We start from the raw sequence: 11,745 nt of genomic DNA, 5'->3' as shown, positions 1-11,745 counted from the left end.
TGAGCTACTTACACTGCTCATGGTTGGTACTTGTGTGTGAAGATCAGCTCGACCTGTTTGGTGTTATCCTTCCCAATTTCAAATTTTCTTGCTAACCTGCCAAGAGGCTTTGCCACTTGGCTTAATTTTCATTTTTGTTTGCTTATGGTGTTTGCAAGGATCAAAAGATGATCAAGGATCTCTCAAACTCATGTTGATCAAGAAGTTCAAGATGAACATTTAGTGTAGTTTAGCAAGTTCTTATTCCTTGTAATTTTCTTCTTTTTCATTTTTAATTCCTGAAATGTGTTATGTAATATTTAATCCATTTGAATATTGTAATTGACAATGTATTTATGTGTGATGATCAATAAAGCTCAAATTTCTCTAATGAGCTATTTGTGATGAATTTATATTCATTTCTTATTTATATTATCATTTATAATATTCTTATTTGAAATAGTAATTATTTGAATTATAATTTGACTTAGTGTTGTTTGAGTTTGAATTTCAACTCAAACTTGCTTCAATTCAATCATGCAACTTAATATAAGAGATGCAATTGTTCCCCTTTCTTCTCAAAACCTAATTCAAAAGAGTTCATGCCCAAGTTTGTCGCATTCTCGAAACCCTAACCCTAGCTGGTGTCGAGAGAGAAACTTGTTCCCTCTTAGGTTTTATGCAATTAAGCGCGAAATTTTTCCTAGTTTTGCCATGCAATGCACAACCCTTTTCTAATTCTACCCCGCAATTGTCTTGAATCCTGAGATATTACAATGGAGGTAGTAAAACACAAACTGAGATTCTGGCAATAACAAAAATAGACTTCTCCATATTATACAAGTTGTAAACAAGGTGTATCTCTCGTAAATATCATTTACACAAATAGTAGCAGAGGAATTTCTCTGCGTCCTACTACTCGTAATATACACACGTTCACTAGACTGCTTCGCATGCAGGCACTAGATTGCTTTGTAGCAACACACTGCCTAACGTTTCTGGAAGTTCAAGACCTTGATGGAATAGCCGAACACGAAGAAGAAGGCAACAACGTAGGCAAAGTGGCCTAGCACAATGTAGCCGAGGAAATCGTGCCGTATTCCCAGATTGTCGTCCAGAAATTGCTTCACCAAAACCGGTTCCCCACCGGGCACCTTAAGAGTACCCGCGTTCTCGCCAAACTGTGATGCGACGACGCCATAGATGGTCCAGGACACCGGGTTGAGCCAGTAGTACCACCTCCACCAGATTGGTATCATCTACAACAATCCATCACATCAATCGTTAATCGATGAATTTGGACATGCAACATGGTTAATCTGAGCTTAATTTGTTTACCGTCCTGACGACAAGGAATCCGGCAAACAGGTTCCAAAGAGGTAACGCAAAGGATACTAGTATGCTTGCGAGCATCGCGGATGGGGTAATTGCCACCAACATCATGCCAAAAAATGTGAAGTAGTTGAAGCTTGATATAATGAAGAACAGGAAGTAGAAGAACTTGTCAGCTTTCCAATCATATCCAATCATCGGATAGATGACGAGTGTGTATAGACACCCCTGAACGATGTTGTAGATGATCTCCACACTTGTCTGCACAAATCACACAATGGTGAGAATGGATTTTCCCACATCCAAAATGATTAGCAAACCGCCGCATTAAAACTACACAAGCAAAATGTTTACCTGAGCTAATGCATAGGATAATGGAGAATACATGCCCGCCGCATTTTCACGGTAGAAAACAGTTCGCTCAATTGCCACAACAGGTTGAACCGTGAAGCAATTAGCGGCCCCAAGAAAGAAGAGAGCAGCATAAGTGGCTCCAAGTAGATTGAACAAATCTTGCTGTGAATCACTGCAGACACACAAAAATATTAGTGCCTCCATAAGAGCTAATGTATCATCTTTGAACAACACTGCTATCAACTATAGCAAGAAAATGGGATCATACAGTTTTGTTCCTTTTTGCCAGTACACCGTGCCAAATACAAGACCATACAACAAAGTCATAAGATAGCGCATTGCGTTGTGGGGTGGATTCTTCCAGTAAGAGTTGTATTGCTTCCAGAAGTTTGCAACATACTGGTTGTAGAAGTTCTGAGAATATTTTGTACGAAATGAGAGATCCTCATAGCCTGGCGGGGCAATGCTTAATTCCTTAATAAGCTCTTGGTTTTTCCTGGTCAAATTTAACAAACATGAACTTAGAGTAGAGAGTATAAGTGAAAACAATTGCATTTTTGCACTTGTTTCAGAACAATATGTATTTGTTTAATAGAAATAATAGCAGCTGCTTAGAAATGTCAAAGACTTACTTTCAGTGACTGAGTTACTCACCTATAAAGATCGGAATTAGCATAAATTTCAGCAAAATTTACTTCCAAACGAGCCTCGGCTAGAGGGGAGCTAACTTCCAACATCCATGTTGCAGGATTATATCCTTCTGTGATCTTTTCAATACCTGGAATTTCCTGCAATGCAATGTCAGACCCATCAGTTAGTTTTTATCTTTATTTTACTTTTGCTACACGTGCAACGAGTTCAAGACATGTTTGAACTTTAATGGATTTTCTAGCCCAATGATAATATTTTGTAAGCATGTTCAACTCAGAATAAGTGAAATCCTGGCTACCCCCAAATCGAAACACGTAAGTTCAAGACATGTTTGAACTTTAATGGATTTTCTAGCCCAATGATAATATTTTGTAAGCATGTTCAACTCAGAATAAGTGAAATCCTGGCTACCCCCAAATCGAAACACGTAAGCAAAGTTAACTCACCTCAAAATATTCAACCAGCTTATGAGAGTGGCGACCAAGATCGCCAGCATAAATAACCTGCCCCCCTCTTTTCAAAAGTAGAAGCTACAAAAGGAACGAGTTGTGAGTTATTCACATTTCTAAATCTAAAGTAGTTATAAAAAAATAATATATCGAGATAAAGAGAGACAAATAGAAATAGAGAGGAGAGTACTTCATCAAAAGACTCGAATATATCGATGCTGGGTTGATGGATTGTGCAAACCACAGTACGCCCAGTGTTGACTGTATTTCGCACCGTCCTCATGACAATCGCTGCTGCCCTAGCATCAAGACCAGAAGTTGGCTCATCCATGAATATGATTGAAGGATTTGATACCAGCTCCACAGCAATTGTCAATCTCTTCCTTTGTTCAGTCGATAACCCGTCAACTCCAGGGAGACCAACCATAGCATTACGCAACACATCAAGCTCTACAAGGGTCATGACTTCCTCCACAAACATCTGTGTGGGTGGAGATTTATTTCTTTAATCAGAAACAATTACAACTTGAACCTTCAAATATATATATAACATTCTATCTTTATTAGAGTCTGAAGATGGCTTGAATAAATACCTTTCTGGTTTTGTCATCGACATCTGATGAAAGACGCAGCCAGGCTGAGTACAGAATGGACTCATATACACTAACATTTGGTGAATGGATATCATTCTGTTCACAATAGCCACTAATGCGGGCAAAAGTTTCTTGTTTTTTAGGGTAACCAGAGAGGGTGATACTTCCTTCAATAGACCCACTAGTTTTCCTTCCTGCCAGGACATCCATTAGAGTGGTCTTTCCAGCTCCACTCATGCCAACTAATGCTGTCAAAACACCTGGCCTGAAAGCACCACTGATATCAGTGAGCAACTGGAGACGACTTTCCGCAAATCCTTGCTCCTTCATTTCCTGAAACACAAGATAAAAAATCTTATCGCTAGACCTAAAATAAAAAATACCACTTCTGCACATAAGTTTATCATACAAGTGAAAAGCTTATGACCTGACACAATATATGCGAGGAGGAAAGTAGGTAGGCTTACCGGAGGCATGTCCACATAATAGTTTACATGGTTGAAAGAAAGTGAAAGAGGCTGGAAAGGCAAGACAAATCCTGACTGAGTTGGCCTATTTGTGGATCCGTTAGTACCTACAGAAACTTTAAGTGCAAACAGTGGCTAATTATTCTTATTAAGGCGTCAATCAGCTTGATAAATATGACATGAACTTAAGAATATTATGAATGCTGCAATAGTCTAACATAGATACTTAAAGAAGATCTAACCCATGGGTATTGAAGATGCCATAGTAGATGATACATTGGCTTCTGAATCATTCTCTTTGTCTGAAACTAGTGTGTTTGAGGTGCCACTTGCTGGAAGAGAAAATATTATATGTAGTGTAAATACCTCGCTCTTTATGCCATCAGAGGATAGTGTCAGCAAAAAGAAAATAATGGTACTCACGACTCAAGTACGTAAGGGCCAAAATGTATAAGATGTTGAACAAGATTGTGAATGCTATAATGGCTCCTATGGAGAGCCAGAAGCCCCCATCAGTAGTAAAAAGTCCTTTCGATTTAAGAAGAGCCTTGCCTACTGTTGGTGCATCAATAGAAGTGTCGGTGTTTGGCTGTAATGACATTGAAAGACTTACATTAGGAGACATTGTCAACTTTACAACACTAGGATATAATGGTGTCTGAGTTCACAGAAACTAAAACACGAAAATACACTGTCCTTAGAAAAACTTACAGTGGCCCACCTACTGGCAAGGAATTCATTGACAGATATTGCATTTTGACTGTACAACAGAGGAGATGACCAGTAAGCCCATATCCACCATGGTCTGACGTCACCTGTCCATATTAAATTTAGGGAGGGAGAAGGTTAGCAAATTAGGTGCAGATAACCGATTTATCGTGCCTAGCTAGTTAGATATAAATGATTATTTCATGATAGAATGCTTACCTCTAGGGATAAGAAATCCTCCAAATATAAAAATAACAAGGATCACAAACAACCCGAAAGTATTGGCCACAACCATTGATTTCAAAACAGCACCCAGAAATCGGAACAAAGCCATTGCCATTTGGTGAGTAGCGAAGAAAGCTAAAAGCTGACGAAAGAACCTATAATGAGCAGGTATATTAATACTGGAGTTATCAATTTGAAATATTAAAATGCAAATGGCTAAGTGGAGTAGTGGACACAAGGATTATACCCGGACGCTTACCTTCCTGCAGCAGGCGCAAAGCCCATCACGTAGTATGTGAGGGTGACCCATACCCCAGCCTCCATAAGCGAAACAGGAATTTTTAAGATGATGTTTGCCAGTCCCCAGGTCCATGCAGGGAAGAACAAGAAATCCCTTTGTTTGTAGAATGTAGGAAGCATTTTTATGGTTAGCTGTAGCTCAGCAAACCCGTTGAACAAGATGGTGATTAAGTTGAAAGTCAGGGCTCCAAAGAATTTGGTACCGTCAGAAATCTGCCCACTGGGCATCTTTATTCGAAGGAACACAGTCATGGCCATGAGCCCAAGGATGATCAACTGGGAGACTTTGAAGATGTAGATGAACGAGTTGCGCTTCATCAACAACACCTCTCTGGACATCACTGCCTTGAGTGTCTCCTTGCTGGATAGGCCATACTTCTTGGTGGTCAATGCGGCAGGATGGGTTTTGGACTTTTCGAAAGGGATTTGCATGTCCTTGAGCATTTGCTGGCCTACATGGAATGACTTAAAAAAATCAGCAAACTCCGGGACTGACACATGACGATATTGTTCCTGTTCACGGTACCAGTATTGTTCTTGGTCTTTTTTGGAAGTGACCTCTTGAAGGAAGTCAGCGACTCCTTTCCTGGCAGGGCACCGAAAACCAGAAGCTTCAAAGAATTCCAAGATGTTCTCACGTGGCCCATGGTACACTATGTATCCATCTGATAGCAGAATAATATCATCAAACAAGTTGTAGGTCTCAGGTGGTGGCTGTAGGAGGGAGATCATCACGGTCTCATTCATCACATGGACCAATTGCTTCACGTACTTTACAATCTGAAACGTGCTAGAGCTATCCAAACCAGTGGAGATTTCATCCATGAACAAAGCCCTTGCGGGTCCTGTTAACATTTCCCCTGGCATAAAACGTAAAAAAAACATATAAGCATAACAAAAACAAATTCGTTTTTCCACAATGAATTGAGAGGTCAAGTTTATTTTATATAGTTCTGTCATGTGTGTGCATACCAGTTGTGACACGTTTCTTTTGCCCACCAGAAATCCCTCTGATCATATCATCACCGATCAAGGTATCAGCACAAATATCAAGCCCAAGGACCTGAAAGTGATGATTTTGTTAGACTCTTGTTTTGTTACATATTTATGTGCAATGAATAGAACAGTCAAAATCTCACCTTGAGAGTAAGATCTGTTACAATATTCCTCTCATGCCCCTGCACCGCGGTAGCTTTCATGTATGCGTCGATCTCAGGGTCCGGCATTATGCCCGCGTTGCGCTCCCTCTTAGCGAGCTCTGTGAGCATGTTGTATCTGGAACCAATGCCCAAGCAGCGCCTGGAAAAATCCAATGTCTCTCTCACTGTCATCTCTGCATTGTGCAGGTCGTACTGGCTGACGTACGCGCTGGTCCTCTCGGGGTAGAACTCCGAGAACATGTGGCCACAATACGTAATGTTGCCAGATACCTGCGACATGAAAGAGACAGTGATCATTTTTATGCATGCGGCCATAAAGAAAAGAAGGAAAAAAGAATAATAAGCATAAAAAACAGGAGAGATAAAACCTTGAGGCTTTTATCAAGCTTGCCACTAAGCGCTCTCATAAGCGTGCTCTTTCCTGAAGAAGGAGGTCCAAGAAGAAGAGTCATCCTGGAAATAACATGCACGTCAAATATTTACTTTTCCAGGTTTTTATACATTTATAAAAAATTGATAACAAAAGCAGCGAGTTAATTGTCTTGCTTGAATGTTTAGATACTGGAAAAAGGTTTTGGGGAACCCCTGGCCTATGTAAAAACACTTGGAACAAATTGATACTGGTTGATGATGCATGAGAGGCATGTGAGAGAGATACCTGCTATACAGCTGCTGCTACTAGCGGCAGAATAATAGTATGAAAGAAACAGTAGCTGGAAGAGGAAGAAGGTGATGGTTACCTGGAAGGTTTGAGGATGCCGTTGACGTTCCGGAGTATGTTGATGGTTTTCTTGTTGGAGGAGGCAAGCCGCCCAATAAGACTCTGCATTGCGGTCATGAGAGGCACTATGTTAGCAACTTGTAATATTCAGCGCAACCCCCATTATACTTATATACCCACAAGTAATGCAGATGGGTACATCACATAAAAAGTGTGCATAATCAATAGTAGGAACAAGTAAACAAGAGGCCGTACGGTACTCGTTGGTGATCAAAGTGAGAAGCGCCTCTGCTATGTTTGGGCTGGCGCTTATGCTGTTTGTTTGGCCTGGCCTCTTCAACACGTTTCATCCAACACGTCCAAGGCAAGGCGCCATCATGCCGTTTGACGCAGGAAATAAAGCTGACCTGCTCTGGTGTCGAGGGCCGATTTGTATCCCCGCTCCCCCCTCTTCAGACGTCGCCCAAAACTTGCTCAACTCCGTAGGAAGTCTTCCTCCACCGAGCGCCTCTGCGTTTCGGTGGAATCATCTCACGTGTGAAGCAAGCCTTGCAGACGCAAGCACACGCTTTTGTATCTTAAGAGGCATTTCGTCGAACACCTCCGAGGTGGAATCATCTCACGTTGCTTGGAGTGGGCGAACTGATGTGTGATCCAGACATGCTCTTCTCTCGTGAACTGATGGACCGATGTCACGGCCTGTGGCTGCCACCGCCACCGCCGGGGAGGACCCTGAGCAGACCAAAACATGGTCGTTGACAGCTTCATCCCCTAGGAAATTCTCCTCCACTGACCGGCCGGTGATGGGAAGGAGTCGCGCATGCTGTGGTATGCGTTGATCTCGGTGGAGGTTGGGAGGAGGAAGAGGAGCAGTGTGGGGTAGGTTGGGAGGAGGAAGAGGAAGCAGAGCTGCTTTGGTGTCCCCGTCATGGAAAGAAAAGGAAAGAAAAACGAGTGCTAGTCCTGAATAATAAGGTGACCGGGTAAAGTACACGTGAGATGAAAAAGGAAAGTGCTACTCCTGAATAATAAGCTCATGTTGCAACTCATGCTAGCAGCAAATCTAACGGTACAGAGTATTTTCTTAGTTGCATCTCTATTTGTAACTGATTTTTTTTTACAATTGCAAGTCTATTTGTAACTAAATAAAACTCAGTTGTAACTCAAATTGTAACTCATATACACGAATTATGATGCAATCGAACGGTGTAAGACTTGACTAAGCACGCACCTAGTTCCCAGCTAGCTCTGACCGTTTCAGAAATAGTTAAAATCAACAAGGAAAACTCTAGGTATTTTAATATGGCAGCCATAAATCAGTTATCTGCCGTTCAGACAGCAACGTGAATTTTGTATTCCCCCCTCCACTTTTTGAAAACCCGTCCTTACTTTTACCAATTAAGCCAAAATAGCATATCCTTTTAGATCCGAGCTTCTCAATATTTAAAACAAAAATACCATCCTACTCCAGATTCGAGTCATACCAAGTGCTGCAACAAAATCTCTCATACCGTTTACCAAAAAAAATACTATTAAAACAGAATCTTCACTACAAAAATTTAAAAAATAATGTTATAAAAATGTTGTTAAACACAACTGTTTTGCTAGATGTTGGTTTACATCAAAAATTGGCAACAAATACAACAAAAATCCACATATATCACAACAAACAAAATTGTGGCTGTGAAAAATCCGTTAAGCAGTGACAAATTTGCTACATATGTTGTTTCAATAAAAATCACCAACTATTTAAAAATGTAGACGATTACTAAAAAAATCACAAATTTGTGGCAAACGCTAGGTAACATTAGAACATCTCTAGTGTTCTTTCACTACAAAATTTATAGGCAATTCTTACAAATTTAATGAAAGTATACATCATCTTTGGCGAGACGTGGGGGAGCTAGATTCAGCTAGACATACCAAGACAAGCTAGTGTAATATGTACCTCAAACGTAATATGTTTTCAATAGTGAAAAAGAAGCATAGCTAAATTAAGCTAGCTAGCTAGCTAAGAAAGCAAGAATGGATGGAAGGCCCATAAACGGTGTAGGACCTGACTAAGCCGATCGGTCGAATGAATATAAACTTCCAATTAACAAAGTTATAAACATTCGTTGAGTTGAAAGTGGTAAATGTCATTCAATATACCACATGAATAATAATCTCATGTGACTATGTGCGTGCTCCTTTGTCTCACGAGATAGAGGCGATATCTCCCTCCCCAGATCTCCATCGGCATGTGTGATGATCCTCTCTCCCTCCGCTTGTCGCTATGGCGGCTGGAGGGAGGGGGCATCCTTCCTCCATTCTAGTTTAGTTTTAGGGTTAAGATTTGTATGTTGTGGTGTGTCGTTGGGGTGGTGGGACAGCCGGGGAAATAAATCTGCAGTAATTCTACTCCCACGTCGACTTCAGCCTTCACGACGACGTCTCGGAGCTGATGGCGTTGTGTGCTTGTCGGTCCTTTAGATCGACAACTTGGCCTTCTCCCCATTCTTCAGATTGGCGAGATCGGTATCTCGGCGTGCCGTCGGTGTTCGTCGTTATCCACGACGGTGTTGGGGACCGGTGCGAGGTGGATGATCTAGAGCGAGGATGTTGGTCCGTAGGTGGTGGACCTATCATTATTCCCCGACTTTGCTGATGGGATACGGTAGATCTTGGTCGTAAGACAACACAGTGATGTCCCCCGGTCGACGTTCAACAACGACATGTGCCTCGCTGCTTGTAACAAGTCTATTCATTCAGCTCACAAAACTTCAATTGTGATGGTGCTCTTTGGGCCTGGCAATGGTGGAGGCTCAACTTCTCTTCCAACGTGTGTCTAGGCGGTGTTGGAAGTTGGCGCCGGTCACTAGGTTCGGCGAGTGCAGGAAACCCTAGTGATGATTGTGTTTTTTATATCCTCGAGGGATCTATCTGCAAACTTTACAGGACAATATCTACTTTGTTTTCACGTTTATTTGTTCATGTTCTTTTTATTAATAAAATACGTGGTTGCTCTAAAAAAAAGTTAACTACTCCCTCAACTAGATACAAAACAAAAGAAGTGAACCTACACGCTAAAAATAAACTAAATATAAATAAAGGTGAATGAAGCTATAATAAAATAGCTTAAACATCTTATAAAACTGCGCAGAGGGGGTACTTGTTATCGAATTTGTTCATTTTTAAATACATCTTAAACGTAAAATCCATATAAGCAACTGGACTGTTGCATCTTTCACCACAATAACAGTGTAATAAAAAAACTAAAAAGATGGTGTGCGAGAAGAAGGGGAAATTAGAAGGATGAAGCGGAGCAGGCATGGAATTATAAAATAGGAGGGCATAAAACCGAGCATTCATAGTAAAGAAATTCAAATTGGCTCCCGGATGTGTATGCTCCTCTACCAAAATATTATATTTTGAAGTGTTTAAAATTTTTGACAAAAAATTCTACATGTACATCTCTATAATATATGTGCGTTCGTCAAGTTTCACGAAAAACTAATATTTTTTATAGTCAATTAAAAAGGGAAATTTATCTTGTGAAAAGCATTATTTTTAGTACTGAAATTTGTCTTATTTACGCACATCACATGATAAGTTGTTTTTTTTATGAGAAACAACCTATGGTTGGATGGTTAGGAGGGCGGTGGCACCCTAGCCCACCAGAGTTTAAACCTCAGGTTTAACACTTTGGTGTCTAACTAAAGGTGGAATACTTTTCAGTGGAACGCGACGTTTCCACCGACAGCGAGGTGCATGTGGTGACTTCGTCAATATCAAGACCCGTCGATGAAGTTTCTTGGACGCTGTCTTTCAAAGGTGCTCACAAGGGTAGGGTGTGCATGCGTGTATTTATAGGAGTGAATATATATGCGTATATGTGAGCGTGAACTCGTAGAGAGCATATACTGGCCTTTTCCAAGAGCAGAGCATGAGCTTGCAGAGCACGCATGGAGGTGGCAACGTACCCGGAGAAAATTGGCGGTAACATTCCAGAGCGTGGGCAAGGCGCTACTCCCCACGAACGCGTCCACCTCAACGCTGAGCCCCTCGTACCTGACCTCAATACTCGGCAGCTCGATGCCCACCCGATCCAACCGGTCCCTCAAACTCCGCAGAAACCGCTCGCTGTCATCCTGGAGGACCCGCTCCAGCAGCGCGCGGCCGCCGTCCCCGCTCGCCAGGAGCTCGATCTCCACCAGCCCGTTGCTACCACCGGCGCCCAGGTCGTGGTTGGCCAGGGGGATGGCCCGCCGCATGCGGTCGTAGGTGGGGAGCTTCTCCAGGGCGGCCCAGCGGAGGTTCTCCTCGTCCTCGTCGTGGCGGCGGGAGGAGGAGGCGGAGCCGCGGCGGAACGGGTCATCGGTGTCAGGCTGCAGGCCGATGGTTTGGTTCCGGATGGAGCTGGAGAGGTTGCTGCCCCAGCTCCGGCTGCTCCGGCGGCTGCGTGACAGAGCCGCGCCCGGCATGCCTAAGCCCGCGGGTGGGTCCATGGCTAACTTGCTCTGCTCCTTAGCTAGTGTTGTTGGGAGGAGTATATATAGTGCAGGAGGACAAGCAGCAGCTCAGAATGAACATGGATAATGATCCTGTCCATGATCATAGGTGCCCGGGAAATCCAATCACGATCGATCTCCTCATTATCCTGTATACTATATTCAAATATGTATTAAGACTCCTGCCGGCCGGATGCCTGGCTGCTTGCACACATTATGATACTATTTCTTTCTAGATGGATGATGAAGTATGCACACACAGTGGCGTTGCATGAGGTCTGCTTTCGTGTTCCCTCCCCCTCCCTCAGCCACTTAA

General features: G+C 42.3%; 1 protein-coding gene across 1 annotated transcript; it reads right to left on the bottom strand.

Moving 5' to 3' along the window:
- Window positions 1-791: 791 nt before the first annotated feature.
- Window positions 792-11,310, bottom strand: LOC127327692 (ABC transporter G family member 48-like). The gene is made up of 19 exons (XM_071824991.1): window positions 10,902-11,310; window positions 6,959-7,041; window positions 6,587-6,671; window positions 6,198-6,488; window positions 6,031-6,121; window positions 5,018-5,918; window positions 4,753-4,913; window positions 4,537-4,640; window positions 4,249-4,414; window positions 4,068-4,157; window positions 3,826-3,941; window positions 3,359-3,691; window positions 2,956-3,246; window positions 2,763-2,846; window positions 2,320-2,453; window positions 1,934-2,161; window positions 1,666-1,837; window positions 1,318-1,572; window positions 792-1,238 (listed from the first exon to the last, which is right to left on the bottom strand). The coding sequence occupies exons 1-19, from the start codon at window positions 11,190-11,192 to the stop codon at window positions 969-971; spliced, it is 4,146 nt and encodes a 1,381-aa protein (XP_071681092.1). The 5' UTR covers window positions 11,193-11,310; the 3' UTR covers window positions 792-968.
- Window positions 11,311-11,745: the final 435 nt, after the last annotated feature.

The sequence above is a fragment of the Lolium perenne genome, chromosome 1, assembly GCF_019359855.2.
Source record: "Lolium perenne isolate Kyuss_39 chromosome 1, Kyuss_2.0, whole genome shotgun sequence".
Classification (NCBI taxonomy): Eukaryota; Viridiplantae; Streptophyta; class Magnoliopsida; order Poales; family Poaceae; genus Lolium; species Lolium perenne.
Note: the sequence above shows the minus strand (reverse complement) of the source record. Positions and strands in the feature narration are given on the sequence as shown.

Coding starts and splice junctions, on each gene's coding strand:
- LOC127327692 (XM_071824991.1), bottom strand. CDS start 11,192: ATGCGGCGGGCCATCCCCCTGGCCAACCACGACCTGGGCGCCGGTGGT. Junction 3,942..4,067: donor GGCATCTTCAATACCCATGG/GTTAGATCTTCT, acceptor TTGCACTTAAAG/TTTCTGTAGGTACTAACGGA. Junction 2,162..2,319: donor GCTAATTCCGATCTTTATAG/GTGAGTAACTCA, acceptor AAATTTGACCAG/GAAAAACCAAGAGCTTATTA.